The sequence below is a fragment of the Rhincodon typus genome, chromosome 5, assembly GCF_021869965.1.
Source record: "Rhincodon typus isolate 14 chromosome 5, sRhiTyp1.1, whole genome shotgun sequence".
Taxonomy (NCBI): Eukaryota; Metazoa; Chordata; class Chondrichthyes; order Orectolobiformes; family Rhincodontidae; genus Rhincodon; species Rhincodon typus.
Genome location: NC_063336.1, coordinates 22,380,558 through 22,399,633, shown reverse-complemented (window position 1 = coordinate 22,399,633; position 19,076 = coordinate 22,380,558). Strand labels below are relative to the sequence as shown.

General features: G+C 42.0%; 1 protein-coding gene across 1 annotated transcript in view; it reads left to right on the top strand.

The window, feature by feature from the left end:
* Positions 1–14,256, top strand: part of nr2e1 (nuclear receptor subfamily 2, group E, member 1) — a 22,546-nt gene extending 8,290 nt beyond the window's left edge. The window contains exons 3-7 of the mRNA XM_048596696.1: positions 6,332–6,478; positions 8,179–8,275; positions 9,243–9,392; positions 9,932–10,037; positions 14,094–14,256. Coding sequence (XP_048452653.1) covers positions 6,332–6,478; positions 8,179–8,275; positions 9,243–9,392; positions 9,932–10,037; positions 14,094–14,256 — 663 coding nt within the window. The remainder of the gene's footprint in view (positions 1–6,331; positions 6,479–8,178; positions 8,276–9,242; positions 9,393–9,931; positions 10,038–14,093) is intronic.
* Positions 14,257–19,076: the final 4,820 nt, after the last annotated feature.

Sequence of the window (19,076 nt, the reverse complement as noted above, 5' to 3'; positions counted from 1 at the left end):
TGCTGTTCCTGCAACCTTCGGGTGGCATCGTTGTGGCACTGCAGGAGGCCCAGGATGGACATGTCGTCTGAGGAATGGGAGGGGGAGTTGAAATGGTTCGCCACAGAGAGACATCGGAGGAAGGATGGGATTAAGAAGGAAATCTTGTGGCGACAGAGGGCAGTGCGGAGGTACTAGCTGAGTACATGGCATCTTCGAACCATAGAATCGTAGAATGATACACATCAGAAGAAGGACAATCAGGCCACCATACGCTTTGTTAGAACTGTTCAATTAATCACACACATCTGTTTTTCTGCGATAGTCTTGCTAAACAGAAAAAAACTTTTTCCAACTGTTTGCAAGTCCTCCTAAACGTTTTATTGAATCCATCCTCAAGCACTGCATCCTAGATCATGACAGTGCTGCCTGGACATTTTGTTTTCATATTGCTTTTGCTTTTTATCTACAAATGTGTAAATCCGTGTTTGGTTATGAACATTTCTGCCATTGGAAGAAAATGAAACAATACTCTATCAATGTCATTCATGATACTGAGTACACCTTTATAGAGTCACAGAGATCTACAGCAGTAAAAAAGGCACTTTGGCCCGTCGCATCCATTAAAATCCCTAGGTAAACTTTTCTGTTCCACTGAGAACAGTCTCAGCTTCTCCAGTTTATCAAGTTAAATGAAACCCTTCATTCCTCCATCCTTTTGTGTTTTTCCCATCTCTAAGTGGGTTTGAAAGATCGTGCTTAGAGCTTTAATTCAATTCCTGCCTTTGCTTTCCTTAGTAACCTCGTATGCCTCCAGGTCATGTTATATTTCGTTTTTGAGGACTGCCAATTTTTAAAATTTCTCCTCTTTATCTTGTTACGTGCTTCATACAGACCAACAAGACCACAAGGCAGAAGTAGGCCAATCAGCCCATTGGGTCTGTTCTGTCTTTCAATGAGATCATGTCTGATCTGATAATCCTCAGATCCACTTTCCTGCCTTTTCCTCATAACCGTTGATTCCTTTACTGATTAAAAATCTGTCTATCTTGGCCTTGAATAGATTTAATATCCCAACCTCAAAGGCCTCTGTGGGAAAACATTCCACAGATTCACAACCCTCTTCATCTCTGTCTTAAAATATGTGAGTCATTATTTTGAGATTATGCCCTCTGATCCTGTCTTCTCCCACAAGGGGAAACAATCTTTCTTCATCTAACTTGTCAAGTTCTCTAAGAATCTTGCATATTTCGATAAGGTTGCCCCTCATTCTTCTATATTCTAATAAGTACAGGTTCAATCTACTCAACCTCTCCTCTTAAGATAGTCCTCCACACTTGGCATCAAGCATAGCCAACATTCATTGGACAGCCTCCAATGCCAGTACATCTTCCCCTAGATAATGACTCAAAACTTGGCTGTAATGCATTAACTTTCTTCATCCAAGCCATCAAGTATATCTTGTAAATAACCGTGGACCCAGCACTGATCCCTCTGGTACCACTAGTTATAGGTTGCCAGTCTGAAAATGAACCCCCTATCCCAACTTGCTGTATTTTATTAGATAGCTAACCCTCTATCTGTACTACTTTCAATACAATGGCTGTATTCAAGTAGCCTGATGTATGATACCTTATCAAATGCCTTCTGAAAATCCAAATATATTAGATCCACTGCATCTCTTTTATCTATCCTGCTTCTTACTCCCTCAAAGAATTCTAGTAAATTTTCAGGCATGATATCCCCTTCATGAAGCCATGCTGAATCTGCTTGATCATAAGTTAATTGGCCACAGGGCTCCTCTCTCATTAGAGAGACAAAGATGACTGGTGATGGTTTAGCCTGAGGGTCACCACACCTTAGGTAAGGGGAGAGGCTGAGAAGGAGAGTCTTTCACAGTTACCTCAAGCAGTTCAGGAATTGAACCCATGCATTACCCTGCATTGCAGACCAGCCATCCAGCCAACTGAGCTAAACAACCCCCTTGCACCTCTGGTAAATGTACCCAGATGGGTGGGTAAAGGGTATAGTCAAAAATGTTGGCAGCCATCAAAGTAGAAAAGACCCAGAGGAAATGACTGAAGACAGTGACAGTGAAAGGTTAAGGTTCAGGTCACAAGCTGTGAATCATCCTTGATACGGGGACTAGCAGGTGCCAGAAGCATGAGAATGACAAATATTACATGAATGTTCAAAAGAGAGGGCCAGACCTGTAAACGCTGAGCCAATCAGACTTAGGTCAGATTAAAGAAACTTCTAAAATCTATGATGCCATTGATCACATGTTGGGAAAAAAAAAGGCTAATTAATTAAAGTCAGCACTGATTTGTTAAAGGTATATTGTCTTTAACTAACATGATTGAGTTCTTTGATGTATTGGAAAGGATTAATGCAGATAAATAGTAGACATTGTGCTTATTCTTATACCTCACTGGATAGCATACTGAATGAACAGCCATCCATTCTTCATTCATAGTTCTGTGAGGATGTCTCCACTTCCTCATCAGAACTCCATCTGTAATATAATAATACTTTGTAACTTCAGCCTTAGCTTCAGTGTGAGCTGTCTATGCTAACCTATGTAAATCTGGTTCTGCTTCCTGAGCCTCAATTAATGAAGATGTGCCAAACTATCCTCATTCATAGAGTTTCAGTGACTCTAATGGCTTGTGGCATTATTGTGAGCTCTGTGATAGACTTTGTTTAGCCATTGCCCTGGTCACTACAACATACTGGAACCAATTCTTGCAATTGTCCATAATGTCCAGGAAAGTGCAGGCTATATGGATGAGACATGGGAAATGCAGGGTTGCAAGGATAGGATATGGGGTGGATCAGGGAGGAATGCACTTTGGAGGATCAATGTGTACTTGATGGGCTGAATGGCCTGTTTCCACACTGTAGGGATTCTATGTTCCATCTCTTTAGCCTCATTTTCCATGATTATAGTTGAATCTGTAACTTTCACTTCTGCTATATGATTACCCCAGAATTGAATCAACTTAATCGACAGGTAAGATCCAGACCTCACTGGGACTGCAATCTGTGCCCCACTATTACAATTCCCATCATCAAGGCAAACTCCAACAGGACTTTGTACCCATTTATGAACACTTTGGTTTTTACTGAATCCTCTGGAGGGAAAACTAATTCCTTCTCCAGCAAAGATTTTGAGTAGCCCTATATTCCTTAGCATTGTTATTGGGATTGGGTGCTTTCTTTGAAGAAAAAGGAGTTTCTTTTAGTCAAAAACTCTTCATACCTCTCAACTACTTTACTATGCACTCATAGTAAAAGCAACAATCTGATCCATGGCCTTTTCCTTTTGCATTTCCTTTTCAGATTCACTCTTATGAGCTCCAATAATTCACAGGGGTTTTCCTTGCAACTTATATTTTGAATGAAGGTGTCTTGCCTTGTTATGAAGGAAACACCTTAGCTTCCAATTTTCACCTCCATCCTCAGTACCTCTGCTTCTGCCTTGGGGCACTTCCAGCTATGCTTTCCTTATCTTAATTAGTTGTCTTCCTTTCACCCTCCCATTTTTTTTATCTCTTTCAAATTTTTGAGGTTGACAGAAAAACAATTTGTCTTGTGAATTAACTCATAATGGTCAGCCATTATTGCTATGCGGTTAGCAATTGCAAACCTTTTGTCCGCAACATGGGTTCTTATTATGGATTGTAGTAAGTTTTTGAATTTGCCTAGGATAACAATCTGTCTAAGAATTCCTGACATGGTTCTGTCAATCTGGTTAAGAATCCCTTCCATAGTTTGTCTTCTAAGGCCTATCTTAAATTATTTTGCTTAACCTTTTTGAGTTCAATATAGATTTGCCTATACTGTTTCCTTAAATGCTGGAACATTAATCTAATGCCTCAGTCACTTATCCATACACAGCCAATATATTCTCTTTATAGTATTATAAACATCCTCTGACAGTGAAGCATAAATTTCCTCTGCCTTATTTGTGAACTAATGCTGCATGAGTAGCATCCATTCCTTTATTGCTAAATTCATTTGTCTTGCTATTTTCTCAAATGAAATGAAGAATGCTTCCACATCCTTTTCCTTAAATTTAGCCTGTGCAAACTTAAATACTTCCTTACCGGACTTCAAATTATGACTCAGATTCTTTCTACCTAGACCTGTATCAGCATTCAAAGTCTTCAGTGTCAATGGAAGCATTTTAAGTTGATACTCATTTCTTTTGCATTCACCTTCTCATGTTCTAATTCTAGTTTTCACATTTCAAGTCTTTTAGTTCCATTTCCCTATCCTTATCCTTTTCTGCTTTTTCTTCATCTTTGTCTGACATCTCTATTTTCTTCATTCTCTCCTCATGATTAAGCTGTTTTGACCATAAATTAGCATTACACAATTCTGATGTTTCACTCCCCAGAATACCTGGTCTCACTTGTATTGTGTTGTGCCAGTCCTCAATTATCATTGCATTCCTAGCTCTGCCAGGCAATGTTTTCTCCAGTTTACCAATTTATTCAAGCAATCTTGGTTTTGAAAGTTTCGTTTGACTGCCAGACACCTCTGCCACTTGCATGAAATCCTTTGCCATTCCATTGCCATGTATTATATTCAGTACAGTACTTGGTGTTTTCCTTAGCTGTTTTATTTACTAATGCCACACCTATATCCTCATTGTCTTTGTTTCCAATCAATTCAGGATGACGCCCCAAACTTGTATCACCTCACTGGGACTGCAATCTGGAAATTAAGCCCCATAGTTCCTGGAATCATTGCAAAAACTAAAGATTTTATGAAAGTACAAAATTCCCTATTTTATCTGTCTTTTAAACCCATGTTGACAGGTATCTGTACTTAGTAAGAAGGCTTATTGCAAATTAAAGGATTCAAGCTATAGATAATTTGTTAATTTTAAATTTGAGACAGATAATGATTTATTAAGGAAAGGTATTAAGGGGTGTGGGCCAAAGACAAGTGTATGGAATTAGGCCACAAATCAGCAATGATCTTATTGAATGGTGGAACAGGTTCGAGGGACTGAATGGCCTATTCCTGTTCCTATATAAACAATTATGAACTGTTGACATTTAATTCCATGAGGCAAACCTTTATTCCCTTACAAACTCCAACCCTTCCACACACACACACACACACACGCACAAACACAGAGACAAGAAATGAAAAGCATCAGTTTGATGGCCTGTGGGATAAACTTAGATGACCATTCAATGGTCCTTATTTACAGAGTTCACTGAGATGATCCTCTTGGTTTGTACTGCTCCTCGATTGTCCTTCTCTAGATACTTTTGCTTACTTGAAGAAGGTAATGGTGGATGATTCACATTTATAAAGTCTCTGGTGTACTGGGTAAAGTCACAGTTTGCAGCAACGGCAAGTTTAAAGTGACTTTACTACAGAGAAAACAGACAGCTACTGTCCTTGGAGAGGTTCGATGGCTTCTCCGAATATTTACACCCCTACGCCATTCAGAAATGTTTAAGTGGAAGCCGATCACATAATTGTTGGCAGGCAGGAGGCCTTTGCAACTGATTACTGGTCACTAGTCCTCAGACCAATCAGCCAATTTTTGCCAGCCAAGTCATCGTTAGCGCACAGCCCCCTAGCTGCAGTCCTCTGTACCTGCGCTTTCCCCCACTGCCTGCACAAACGTCTGTGTAAGCGGTACGTATAACAAGTGTCGGGTGACTTCGTTTTAGAAAGTGCAACAATCTTTGATTTTTAAAAGTTATTTTCCCATTTCGGTCCTCCTTCAAGAACAGAGAAAAATAATTTTAAAAATTGTCTTTACAATGGACTTTGAAATGTTAAAGTATCACATAAAAGACTATTGAGTGAAATGAAAGGCGATGGGTTTAACGGAAGAATGCAGTATGAGTACATGGGGAGTTAGTTAAAGGATACAAAGCAACAGGTGAATATGAACAGTTGTTTTTTTTTTGGATTAGAGCATATGCAGTGGTGTTTCCAGCGGTATGTATTCTAACCAATTCTCTTTTTCGCCTGGAAATGTCTGCACAAAGACGTAATTTCAAAGTGGCAAATGATAAAAAGTTAAGAAATGTGGTAAACCATAAGAGGGATAGTAACAGCCGAGGTGGATAAAAATCTTCTAAAAATCGAGGAGCCACTGTTAGGTAGGTCAGCACAGGAACGGTGCGTGAACGAGACATTCAGAGTTCGCAAACAGACACTTTTAGTGGTTTCCGCTTTCGAAACAAAAACTTGAGGAAGCAAACGGATAGAGATGTATATTGGTACAGGCCTTTCAATCAGTACGCGGCACCGCTACCATGCTGCTCTAACTCGGTTAGTTCTCTTCTGAAAATGACAGTGTGACCTCTTCCGGCAGTACCCTCACGAGGTTAACGGCACACCGATGTACCTGTATGAAGTGGCGACTGAATCCGTTTGTGAATCTGCTGCGAGACTTCTCTTCATGAGTATCAAATGGGCCAAGAGCGTACCCGCGTTTTCCACACTCCCCTTCCCGGATCAGGTGAGTCGAGTCCATCATCATCACCAGAGCCTCCCCCTTCCTCTCAGGTTAAACCGCAAACAGCTCCGGGTGAGGATAGAAACACGCAACGGCGACAATGAAAAGCGGAGGGAGCCTCAACAAATTAACATTCAAATGAAGATCCCAAAGAAGGTGCTGCAGTACGTTCATTAGGCAGGATACTCTTAAGCGAAGGGTCTGCTGGTGGGGTGTGTGGTGTCCTTTCTTCAGCAAGTCTGGGAAAGATTCTTCTAGCCCAATGGTAGTGTCCTACCTCTGGTAGCAGCAAAGCCTGGCTTCAAATCCCACCTACTCCCGAGGTATCTCAAACACGTTTGAATAGGTTGATTTAAAAAAAATTGGACACTGCTGGAGGTACAGTATTCAGTATAAACAAGGGGGACAATTAGTAACTTTTAGTATCGACATAAAATTCAGAGAAGTTGAGCTGGAAGCTCGATACATGATTTCAAGGGAAGAATAAAGCAGAATAGGCCAGAAAGTCAAGGTTGAAGTCCCACCCGCCCAGTCATGTATCTGAACAAGTTGATTTAAAATAAAAGTCTGCATCAGTACAGTTCACTGAAAATCATTAACTTTTATGTTGAAAAGGCGCATCCCAAGTTGGAATCTATTCTAAACCGCCGCAGGATTCTACATCAGTTGTACCTGATACCTGCTCCTACGTCTTTTATGAGCTTTTTTGTTTTGATTAGTGATGAAGAACAGCGTAACTGCCTGTGATTTTGCCTGCACTACTCTGAAGGTATCAAACCTGGGTGCAATACCTCAGCACGGCAGTATGACTGGCCTGAGCAGATAGCTGTCCTTGTACAACACCACTCAGCCGCCACAGACCGGCGCTCCAATACTTCAGCAGACCCGCTAATGCAATTCCCACGTGGAAATGGGAAGGACACGAACTCGGAGGGTTCGAGTGCTACAAAAACCTCACCGCTAATTTCCAAATAACCTTGATTCTGGGTGAATATACTTTAAGGTGTCTAAAAGATGTTTTGCCAACTAGTCTACTATGCCAGACCTTTGTTTAAGGCCAAAACAGCATATTATGTGATTTAGTACATAAAACAAAGAGTTGCGGGTGCTGGAGATCTGTAACAAAGATAGAAAGCCCTGGAGAAACTCAGCAAGTCTGGCAGCATCTGTGCGGAGAAAGCAGAGTTAATGTTTCGTGAAGTCGCTGGATTCGAAAGTTAACTGTTTTCTTTCCACAGAAGCTGTCAGACCTGCTGAGTTTCTCCAGAAATTTCTGGTTTTATTTCAAATTAAGTTGTTATAAAAGAGCGAGGTTTCTAAAATAGCAATTCGTGAATTCTGGGGCGTGAGTGGATAGACCTGCAGGTGAGGTTTACACTCTTTGGGACAATGAACAGAGAGAACAGACACACGGCGGATCAGATCTGAAGTCGGAGACTGGGTGTGCAAAGATGGGAAGGTAGAGGAAAGACAGGAAAAACCAGCAATTCCGCGAAGACTGAGAGTAATCCTGGATGTCAGCTTCACTACTGCACAGAGATTCGGGCAGTGGTGAAAATGAGATAAAACATGCCTAAACACAATGTCGAGAAAATCCTTTAAAATGTCCTTCAAGTTTGGTTCTTCCAAACATTACGCTGGCAAGCAGCAAAAATGAAAGCTGGTTTTATCGAAAATAAGTGCTCATTTTTGTCTCACTCTAGCTTATTCTTTTGGAAGATGCCTGGAGGGAGCTTTTTGTTCTGGGAATAGCACAGTGGGCTATTCCAATCGATTCTAGTACTTTACTAGCTGTGTCTGGTGAGTGGCTTTTTAATAAAGTTAATAGCTAAGATTAAAAGATGGCACTTATTTGTCATTCTGTTAAATGCCACCTAAATTAGTGAAAATGTCCCATTAGTAGCTGGAGCCTTCCATTGGCCTCGCTGGATATTCGGTGTTATTTTCGCCTGTCCATTAATCTCGGTGTGTTTCTGGTGAGCGTCAGTCCGTGTGGCTGGGGTGGCAGCTCTTGAGTTTTATATACAATTCTCCGCCAGTAGCACCACGTCTACATGAACTGCTCCAGTAGACTTTCGGCAGCTGTTAGCCACCATGTTTCACACTTTTGGTTGCGAAAGCAAAACTGACCCTCACATACCACCGATTCCCCAGGGGAGCGCAGATACGAGAGTTTTATCCGTAACCCCTCCCATCCAGCCCACCCGCCAGCTCTCCCCAGCCTCTGAAAATCCATGTGAGATCTCTGATATCAGAGGTGTGTTTGTAAAAGCGAAGCGCAATAGAGAGACGCAGCATTCCCCCATCCTCCTGCCCCAGCTCCGTCCCTCTCCTTCCCCTGCCACTCTCCTTCCCTGCCACTCTCCTTGTGCCCGCTACCATCCCTCCTCCCGCCCCCAGACCAGTCCCTCCCTTTACCACACCAACCCCCACACACCCAGCACACACATCTCTTGTTAGAGCCACTACGTTAAAAGGCTAATTCTCGAGGTAATGCTAACATTGCAAAATATTTCTTGTCAACATTCTTTTACACCCCCGGATGGTACAGCTGGATGAAATGGTTTATAAAACGGTCGGTTTGATAGCATCAGCGTAAAGGCCATCGCGCTCCCCTTGCGGCTTTTTGCAACTCCGTGAAATTCTGCAAACCAATCCAGCCCTGTGCTTTGGTTTCAATGAAAAGACCGAAGCGACTGTGGCTGAGACGGTAAAATTTAAGAGTCAGTGCATGTCTTCTCGTCACTTTCTCTCTCTCTCTGTCTAGGGATGAACGGTGATAACACCGACTCGGAGAAGTTGAACAAGATCATTGCAGAGATCCACGCCCTGCAAGAGGTGGTAGCGCGGTTCCGGCAGCTCCGGGTCGATGCCACCGAATTTGCCTGTTTGAAATGCATCGTGACTTTTAAAGCGGGTAAATCAAAGGCCTGTTGCCTTGTTAAACCTGACAGCGAAATTGAGCTTCAGAATCGCGAATGACATTGCAGAAATGATCCAGAATGAGGGCTGTGGGCGACTTCTGAAGTCTGAGGCTTGTTAGTTCCTCGTTAAAACCAGTGCAATCTCCGGAAAATACACACCAAAATATCTTTCCAGAGCAAGACACCCTCGGACGGTTAAAGACAAAACTGAGATCAGAAATCTCAGTCTGACCTGTTCCTTTCCAATATTAACCAGTTGCTGAGTTCAATTGTAATAAGGTTTTCTCGAGTGAAATAAATTTTTACAAACGATTGATACAATCACCCCACAAATAAAGCTGCTGGAAGTGCACAATAAGCATTTAACATATTTAGTGTTGTTAAGTCTTTAGATAGACTACTGCAGAATGTCACAGTGATTGCGATTTTTACCAATTTGGTTTTCGTGTGAGTTACTCATTTTGGACTTATTCACGTAACTCTGGAACAGCTCACTGATAGAAGGTCTTTTTTTTTCCACTTTGTTTCTTAGTTCCTACTCAGAGTGGCTCAGAACTTAGAAATTTCCGGAATGCTTCAGCAATCGCAGCGTTGCAGGACGAAGCTCAGCTGACCTTGAATAGTTACATCCACACCAGGTAAAAAGGAGAATAGGCTCCTAAGAGGGTTGCAGCTAGGCCAGAGGGAATGGACAATGCACCAAGGCATCTGGTGAATTTTCAAATTCACTCAATTGATGTGGGCATCACAGGCTGGGCCAGCAGAATTACCCATCATTATTGTCCCAGAAAGGTGGCAGTGAGCTGCCTCTTGAACCACTGCAGTCCCTTTTATGTATACAGACCCACAGAGCTGTTAGGGAGGGGAGTGGGTGGTTCCAGCATTTTGACCCAGACACCACAAAGGAAGGCTATATATTTCCAAGTCAGGATTACGTGTAGCTTGGGTGCCAAATATACAGGTGGCAGTGCTCTCATCTCCTGCCCTTATCTTTCCAGGTGGGAGAGGTCATGAGTGGAAGTTGCGCTCAAATGAGAGTGGGTGAGTGAGTTGCAGTGCATCTTGTTAACAATACACACTGCTATCACTGTGTTTTGGTAGTGATGGGAGTGAATGTTAAAGGTGGGTCAGATAGCCTGTCAATCATATGGTTTGCTTTGTTCTTGAGTATTGTTGGAGCTGTACCCATCCAGGTAAGTAGAGAGTATTCCATCACACTACCTGACATGTGCCTTGTAGATGATGGACAGGCTTTGGAGAGTCAGGAGGTGAGTTACTCACTGCACAATTCTTAGCCTTTGACCTGTTTCTGTATCTATAGTGTTTAAGTGGCTAGTCCAGTTCTGTATCTAGTCAATGGTAATTCCCAGAATGTTGAGAGTGTGGATTCAGTGATGGTAATGCCATTAAATGAGAAAGAGGGGTGTTCAATTTCTCTGGCTGGAAATGATCTTTGCCTGTCAGTTGTGAGGCATGAATGTTGCTTTCCACTTATCAGCTGTTGTGGATCAGACTAAACCCCCTCAAAATATATTCCAAAGATAGCCTAGAACATAACTTTCTCTTATTTTTAAAGGCATGTGTAAGGCTTTGTGTTCTAGATGCAATTTGCTTGGTCAAACTACCAAATTTGAAGCAAAACACACTTTATTCCTACACTATAGTTGAAGTACAAACAAAAAAAAAATGAATTTGACTAACTTAACTCTATTGAAAAACTTGACAGAATAATAGATTATGTAACTACTATGTATCAATGGTTCTAGTATAGCAACATGTCATAAACACTCGTTTGGAAAAGGCAATTCAGTAAAATAGATTGTCTCACATGCAATTTTCTGGTCCAGGAGGAAAGAACATCAAGAGAAAACTCTGAGAGAGAGAGAATGTAAGTGTTCTGTTGTAGCAGGGAGAGATACACATCAGTGTCTGAACCCCAACAGTTACAGAAAGTTAAACTAAAATCCTGGTTCTCTGGGAACTTGACCCCAATCGTTCGTGCTGCTTCTATTGTTCCAACTTAAAAAACCTCCAAGGCCTTACAAGCTGTTCACTTCCTTGGCTTGGAAATGACCGCTCATCACCTCCGTATCAACTTCTCTTTATAAAAAAAGGACAAAATACACCTCTCAAAGCCACAGTGTCATCACACCTCCCTCCTTAAAAAAAACTGAACCATCAATATACAACGACAACTTCATTTGTAAACGTCTCCTTCCCAATTGTGGAATATTTCTGTTGATGGATAGAATCATAGAATTCCTACAGTGTGGAAACAGGCCCTTCACCCCTACAAGTCCACACTGACCCACAGAGCATCCCACCCATCTTCACATGACACACTCTGTAAGGTTTCTTTCTATCAGGTGTTCTTATCAAATAATTCATCTCACTCAATTTCCTTTCAATTTGATAAGGCCTACTAAACCATACCTTTCAAGGTTCACCTACCACTGGGAGTAACACTAACACTTTATCTCCACTAGCAAAATTGTGATTTTTTTAAATTGCTTGTCTGCACCCTATTTCATCGTATGCTGTGCTACCTTTAAATGCTATCTAGCCAACTCACCTGCTCTATTTAATCTCTCTCTAAAATTTGACACATTGTCTAAATATGTAGTCTTGGAACTATAATTCACCAATTTCTCCTTAATTAATTTCAGTGGTCTTCTCACCTCATGCCCAAAAACTAATGCAAATAGTTTGAATTTAGTGGATTCATTACGTGCATCCCTAACTGCCAAAAGTTCAAATGGAATTCCTTAATCCCAGTCCTCTGGAGAGTCTTGATTATAAACCCTCAATGTGGACTTTAAAGTTTGATGCAACCGTTCTAATGTTCCCTGCAATTCTGGATGGTACACAGTGGTTTTGAATTGTTTTATTCCTACGCTATCCATAACTTCCTTGAACAATTTTGATGTAAACTTTGATCCTTGATATGATTGTACTTCTGTGGGCAGTCTACATCTAGAAAAGAATTTGAGTAATTCTTCTAAAGTCTTTTTGGTTGTGATACTGCATATTGGAATGTCTGCTCATTCTAGGCTACCCACATGAGGAATCAATTTTCTATATCAACATTTTCAATCCACTTTAGCATCTTGTATACCTCAATTAGGTTTCTTCTCATTCTTCTAAACTTCAGAAAATGCAGGACTAAACTTCTCAATCTCTCTTGATAAGACAAACTCCTCACCTCCAGAATTAATCTAGTGAACCTTCTCTGAACTGCCACCAATGCAACTACATCCCTCCTCAAGTAAGGGGAACAAAACTATATGCAATACTTCAGGTGTGATCTCACTAATGCCTTGTACGGTTACAGAAACACTTAATTTAGCAATAAATGGCAAAATTCCATTTGTATTCCTTATTAGCTGCTGTACCTATATACTAGTTTTCTGTAATCATGCACAAGGACACCCATATCCCTCTGCAATGAAGCACTCTGAAGTTTCTCTCCATTTGGATAATAAGTTGTCTTTCTATTCTTCAGACAAATGGGTAACCTTACACTACTCCACATTAAACTCCATCTGCCAAAGTTTGGCCCATTCAGCTAACCTATCCATATCCATGTGTAAATGCATTACTTCTTTATTACAACTTCCTTTACCATCTATTTTACTATCAGCTGCAAATCTGGCTATAGTCCCTTCTGTCCCTGCATCCAAGTCTTTGATTTAGACTGACTCCTGTGGCATCCAACCCAAGCTAATAAATTATCACTAACCCTATGTGATCTTACCTTGTATATTCAGCTCTTTGTGCAGCACCTTATCAAATGTCTTCTGGAAGTCCAGATATACTACATCTACAGATTCCCCATTATCCACTTTATTTGTTCCATCTTCAAAGAACTCTATTTATTAGTAAACATGATTTACCCTTCATAAAACCATGGTGACTCTGATAGATTGTATTTTGACTTTCCAGATGTCCTTTTATTACTTCCTTACTAATAGATTCTAACAATTCCCCAATGGCAGATGTGAAACTAATTGTCTACAGACAGATGTTTTACTAACTGGTCTATAACTTCCTGCATGTACCAAACTCTGCAGAAACAAATCAACAAATAAGGGTTGCCTATTCTATTAATCTTAACTCTGTAATCTCTCCTTGGAGTAAATGATTTAATATTGCATGCTCTCTCTAGTTTTTGTTTGACTTTTCAGTTACTCTGTAACAAGGTACAAGACAGTACCTGGAGTCAACATTTATGAGGGGCAAACAGGAAAATGGAATTAAAGCTACAATCAAGTCAGACATGATTTTATTGAAAGATGGAGCAGGCTCGATGGCTTATTGCTGCTCATATATCTAATGCTCTTATTACATAGGTTGGGCTTCTTTCCATCATCTTTGCCAAAACACCTTTAGCTATTCCTTCTTCCAGTTCGTCATGAGGTTTGCCACTGGCCACATGGGAAATTGTGCGTCTTAGAATCACAAAGCAGGTTGAGGCAGCAAAAATGGGATTGGAATGGTTAGGGTGGCGATTTTGACTAGTGCTGAAGTGATGGACCGAAGGGCTTTTCTCTGTGCTGTAAACCTCTATGACTCTATGACCAAACATCATCCACAGGTCAGCCCAGTTACATGGCACTTCTTTCTAAAAACGTGGCATCTGAATCATAGTCTTCATGTCCAAAATGCCAACACACCTCTCGTTTTGTCTGTTCCAGATACCCAGCACAGCCGTGCCGTTTTGGCAAGTTGCTTCTACTTCTGCCTGCTTTACGCTCGGTGAACCCCTCCACCATTGAAGAGGTGTTCTTCAAGAAAACCATTGGAAACGTCCCCATCACAAGACTCTTGTCAGACATGTACAAGTCCAGCGACATTTAACTGGAAACCTGTTCACACAGATAACCAACTTCACCGGTACCATAAGAGAAACCTTCTTCGGCTTGTACTTGAGCTGGACTAACAGAACTCGCGGCCATTACTGTCAAAACCAAACTGTTTCATAAACCTCCATAAACTGTGGCCGGGGATTGTTAATAACTGTGTAGCGCTCCATTCGTATCTGAAAATTGCCTGTCATTTTACAATTATTTTTGTTTGAACTTCGCCTTGATTAGTGAGTTCAGTCTTGGATGATTTCTGTTACTTTCCCTTAAAACAATCACTGAATGTTTGGCACACTTGGCATTTCAACGTGAGCGCGTTTTCCCAACGCTAGCGGTAAGCAGGATGTTAAAATCGGTCCCAGTTCCTGTGGTGTTGGGCTGCTAGTGTATAGTCGGCCGTTTGAGCTGAATTTCGGGCTGAACGGAATTACAATGTGGGGACTGTGGGTGCTTTCGATGTGGCAAATGCTTAACAGCTCTCTCACGACTTGTTTCCCATGCATCACATGCTAAACCACAAAGTAGGTTTCATAGCTGATACTGCAACCTCCTGCTAAGTTCTGTTCTGGTGAGCTCCATTCTGTAAGAAAGCAGCCGCTTAGTCAAGATGTGAGAAGGTTCCTGCATGGTTGTCTGGTAGCGGTGTTCCCCAGTATACTCTGAGTAGATTATTTTAATTTTCCCTTCCTTTTAACATCTCAAAGATGCTCTACAGAAATGGGTGTGTGCTCGACACGTGTGTAAATTAGACCAACTGAATGGGAGGTGTGAACTGAAGGACACAGCCCGCTGGTCGCTGTCCAGTGACTTAGTTCTGAAACCAGAAGGGGCGACAGTTCGAGGGATAAACCCAAACCGCAGCCGAAGCTGGAGTTCAGGCCTGCAGCTCCCAGCCCAGATGGAAGGCCATTGGAGAATGTCCGATCAGTCACAGACTCATTTAGAAGTGCCTTTCTTTATTTTCTTGAGGTATTCGGAGAATCTACCCAGCAACAGTCGGTGGGAGAAGGGCGATCCCACGTTCAACCAGCCGCCGCTCATCGGGAAAGTTGTTGCATCTTTCAGCACTGGGTCAGTGAAATAGCTCTGAGGCAATCAGCACTTGGACATTTTTCTTCTCACGGAACGTATGTTGAGCCGTTCTGTTGTATAAGGATCAAATGTAATTGAGTTGTCAAAGCCAGGACTCTTGTAATTCATTTGAAATAGAGTTTAATTCTACAATTAAATATCGATGTTCAGAAGTGGTAACGGATCTTCTGTTAACTTACTGAAAGTACCAAGAACTTGAAGTCAGAAAACTGTTTTCGGCTTCACTGTTCTGCTGTTATATCTTTGAAATGTTTTTTTTTTCTTTCTAGGCTCAAAGGGAATTTTTTAAACTAAACATTGAGTTGCAAACGTCCAAGTTGCAACTTTAGTTCAGAATGAAACCCGTGAACTGCGTGTACAATTTGCTGAAATGAATCACAGATTCTTTACCCATATCCTAGCTTCGTGCGTGTTGATAGATTCAGCAGAAACACTGCTCAAAGCTCTGAGACAAACAGCACGCCTTGGTGAGATCACGTGAACAGAATTTCGATCGCTTTCTCAACTCGAGGCTCGTTTCTTATCTTCGCGAACCTCTTTCCCCACCCACAAGGAGCAGTGAGGAAGGGGTATTAACAGGCTGGGCCGCATCATTCATTTTCCTTCCCTGGCCAACAAGCCCCAGACGGGGTCTTGAACCCAGTGCTTTTGGCTCAAACGCAGAGGAGCTACTACAAGGCCACTCGACTGGGCTTAGCTTAATACCTCACTTTTGCTATTTTTTTCCCTCCTGGGTTGTCCAAAATGTCCTTACGGTTCACCACCTTCCAAAAGGAAAACTACCCACACTTTGACTCATATGTCCTAGTTAAACTTCACTAAATCCTTGATCCCACATCAACTCAAGGTAAAATTCCTTGTTCTCGTTTACAAGTTCATCAACAACCTCTCGTACCTTACCTGAGAAACATCTCAGTTCCTAAGAACCAGCCCATATTATAATACCCTTTGACATTAGCTTTTACATTATAGTATTATTTGCTTGGCAGCAGAATTTCTACTTGTGTTGGCCCAACTTCTGACACTCCCTTCATAGAATCCCTACAGCCCAGATAGAGGCAATTCGACTCATTGCGTCTTCACAAAGAGCATTCAAACCTATTCCTTTAACCCCACATTTACCATGGCTCATCCACCTAACTTGCACATCTTTGGACTTTGGGAGGAAACTGGAGCATTTGACAGAAACTGCACACAGCCAATTACCCAAATCTGGAATCTAACCTGGGTCCCTGGCACTGTGAGGCAGCAGTGCTAACTACTGTGCCACTGTGCTGTCCTTTCCAAGCTCTTTATTGAGGTCTCTGGCTTAGCACAGTGGTCACACTCTCTTCTGTCTTGAAAGACTGTGAGTTCAAAACTCACTCTAGGGCCTTCTGTGCAAGATCTAGACTTTTCATACCTTACATGCATATACAACACAGAAACAGGCCATTCAACCCAACAGAGATAGTAAGAATTGACAATGCTGGAGTCAGAGATAACACAGTGTGGAACTGAAGGAACACAGCAGTTCAGGCAGCATCAGAGGAGTAGGGAAGTTGATGTTTCGGGTCAGGACCCTACTTCAGACCCGAAATGTCAACTTTCCTACTCCTCTGATGCTGCCTGACCTGCTGTGTTCCTCCAGCTCCACACTGTGTTATCTCATTCAACTCAACAGATTGCTGATTGATCCAATATATATGGCTTTCCAGAGCCTTCTCCCATTTCTTCATTTAACTTTCACATATCCTTTCTCCCTCACACAAGTTTATCAAGCTTCCCTTCAAAATGTATCTGTGCGAGTTGTCTCAGCTACGTGGAGCAATGAATTCAAATTTTGGACAACTTTCTGGATAAATAAACATGTATTACCTATACAATTTAGTAGCAACTATTTCAATAATGACACTTAGATCTGGTCTGAACATCAAGGAAAATGGTTTTATTACGTCTATCCTATCAAACATTTCCATAATTATAAAGTCATTCCATAGGCTTTTTTTTGGAGAAGAGCCCCAGTCTATTGAATCTTTCCTGATGGATGCAGCCTCTCAGCTCTCATTCTAGTTAATACCTTCCTTGCGCCTTCTCCAAATCTTCTATTTTAGTTTTATAAAGAAGGGATCAAAAGATATTTGGTAAGGTGCCACACAAAAGGGTCACACACAAAGGGCTCATGGAGTTGTAGGGTGGTATATTATGGAAGGGATGGAAGATTGGTTAATGGACAGGAAGCAGAGAATAGGGACAAATGTGTTACTTTTGCATTTGCAGGCTGTGACTGATGGAGTGCCAACTCTAATCCCATTGCAATAAGAGCTTACATCTGTTGTTGTATCGGCATACTATTTTTTTTCTGTACCTTGTACAAGTACACCCAAGTCTCCCTGAACATCAACAACTACAAGTTTAGCACCTTTTAAGGAAATATCCTGCCTTTCTATTCTAATGGCCAAACTCAATAACTTCATACTTGCCCACATTATACTCCATCTGCCAGCTTGTTAACCATTCAATTAACTTGTTAAATCCCTTTGCAGCCTTTTTGTGTTCTCTTCACCGCTTGCATTCTCACATAGACTTGTATAATCAGCAAACCAAGATACATTGCTGTCAGTTGGCACTTATGTGCTATCTATATCATAACTTAGATAAAGAGACACAGTGATCTATTTTGGTTAGAAAATAGAAAGGTAAGACATTTTCTTAAAAGGTGTGAAACTTGTATTTGTGGATGTTTAGAAAGACTTGGGTGTACATGCACAAGGAACAGGAAAGAATAGTAACTCACTCAGAGATAGTAAGAACAGCAGATGCTGGAGTCTGAGATAACACATTGTGGAGCTGGAGGAACACAGCAGGCCAGGCAGCATCAGAGGAGCAGGAAAGCTGACGTTTTGGGTCGGGACCCTTCTTCAGAAATTTGGGAGGGGAAGGGGGCTCTGAAATAAATAGAGAGGAGGGGGCAGTGATAGCAGGTCGGTAGTGGTGGGGATTGGTCAGTGAGGTGGGAGGAACAAATAGGTGGGAGAGAAGCCGGACCGGTCAAGGAGGAGAGGATGAAGCTAGTGAAGGTGAGTGTAGGTAGGTAGTAGTGGGGATTGGGAGGACCGAATAGGTGGGAGAGAAGATGGACAGGTAAAGGAGGCGAGGATGAGGGGGTGGGCTGCTCTTGGGATGAGGTCGGGGATGGGGAGATTTTGAAGCTAGTAAAGTTCACATTGAGACCATTGGGTTGTAAGCTTCCAAGGCGGAATATGAGGTGCTGTTCTTCCAGTTTCTGGGTGGCATCATTGTGACACTGGAGGATACCCAGAATGGACATATTGTCCAGGGAGTGGGAGGGCAAGTTGAAGTGGTTCGCGACTGGGAGATGTTGTTGTTTGTCGCGAACCGAGCATAGGTGCTCTACAAAGTGGTCTCCAAATCTCCACTTGGTCTCACTAATGTAAAGGAGGCCACATCGGGAACAGCGGATACAATAGACCACATTAGCGGATGTGCAGATGAACTTCTGTTTGATGAGGAAGGTTTTTTTGGGGCCTGGGATGGAGGTGAGGGGTGAGGTGTAGGGTCAGGTGTAGTATCTCCTGCTATTGCAGGGAAAGGTGCCGGGAGTAGTGGGACTAGTGGGGAGTATGGCGTGGATGAGGGGGTCACAGAGAGAGCGGTCCTTCCGGAAGGCAGATAAGGGAGGGGAGAGAAAAATATCCTTCATAGTAGGGTCAGATTGCAGGT